We start from the raw sequence: 896 nt of genomic DNA, 5'->3' as shown, positions 1-896 counted from the left end.
CCATAAATTACGCCTTACGCTGATGTAGATCCAACTAACGTAAGACTCTTTCTGTAAAAGTTATTCTATCTATAATATTTTCTTTAATAATTTATGACAGGTAAATATTAAAAAATTAGTAATTTTTTCGGGAAAATCGCCTTACTTTCTCCTTCACTGTTTCACCACATGTTCCCTCGTTTGCCACGCGCCGTTTATACCTTTCAATGAAGTTCCCCTATTTACATACCTCAACAGTTCCATGCATTTTCATTTTTCAAAATGGAAACCGAGGAAGAAAAAAAAGAAGAAGAGAGCCCAGCGCCTTGTCTTTTAGCACTGAACCATGTGTCTAGGCTATGTAGAAACGTTAAGGAGTCCACTGATTTCTACACCAAGGTTCTCGGTTTCGTGTTAGTTGAACGGCCTCCTGCTTTAGATAATTTTGATGGCGCTTGGTTGTTCAATTATGGGGTTGGGATTCACTTGGTGCAGTCACAGGACGAAAACAGGTTGCCTTCTGACACCCATCATTTGGATCCTAAGGACAACCATATTTCTTTCCAGGTTTAGTAGCTTTAGCCACTCTTCTTTTTCTCTTTTTAATATTCAATAATACTTGAGAGTTGAAAAATGGAATTTCTTTGTTTTTAAAAATTAATACTGAACCATTGCATTGTGAAGATATGGAAGAAATGGAGGAAAGATTGAAAGAGTTCAACACCAAGTACATTAAGAGGACGATGAAGGATGGAAATGGGACTAAGATCGACCAGCTGTTTTTCAACGACCCGGATGGATTAATGGTTGAAATATTATGTAATTCTGAGAATCTTATGCTTGTTCCTGCCCAATATATGGGAAACATAAAGCTCCCGTTTGATCGCCACAATCCTCCAGTGGATTTGAGCAACTAG

General features: G+C 37.8%; 1 protein-coding gene across 1 annotated transcript; it reads left to right on the top strand.

The window, feature by feature from the left end:
- The first annotated feature begins 261 nt into the window (after positions 1-261).
- LOC120193201 (lactoylglutathione lyase-like) lies at positions 262-896 on the top strand. The gene is made up of 2 exons (XM_039195767.1): positions 262-546; positions 657-896. Exons 1-2 carry the CDS (start codon positions 262-264, stop codon positions 894-896), a joined length of 525 nt encoding a protein of 174 aa, XP_039051698.1.

This window comes from Hibiscus syriacus, unplaced genomic scaffold (genome assembly GCF_006381635.1).
Source record: "Hibiscus syriacus cultivar Baekdansim isolate YM2019G1 unplaced genomic scaffold, ASM638163v2 tig00116989_pilon, whole genome shotgun sequence".
NCBI classification, from domain to species: domain Eukaryota; kingdom Viridiplantae; phylum Streptophyta; class Magnoliopsida; order Malvales; family Malvaceae; genus Hibiscus; species Hibiscus syriacus.
The sequence above is the reverse complement of the archived record's forward strand: the minus strand, read 5'-3'. Positions and strand labels throughout refer to the sequence as shown.

Excerpts from the sequence above, each read along its gene's own strand:
- LOC120193201 (XM_039195767.1), top strand. The coding sequence starts at position 262 with ATGGAAACCGAGGAAGAAAAAAAAGAAGAAGAGAGCCCAGCGCCTTGT. Across the intron at positions 547-656 it reads ACAACCATATTTCTTTCCAG|TGTGAAGATATGGAAGAAAT; the intron begins GTTTAGTAGCTT and ends GAACCATTGCAT.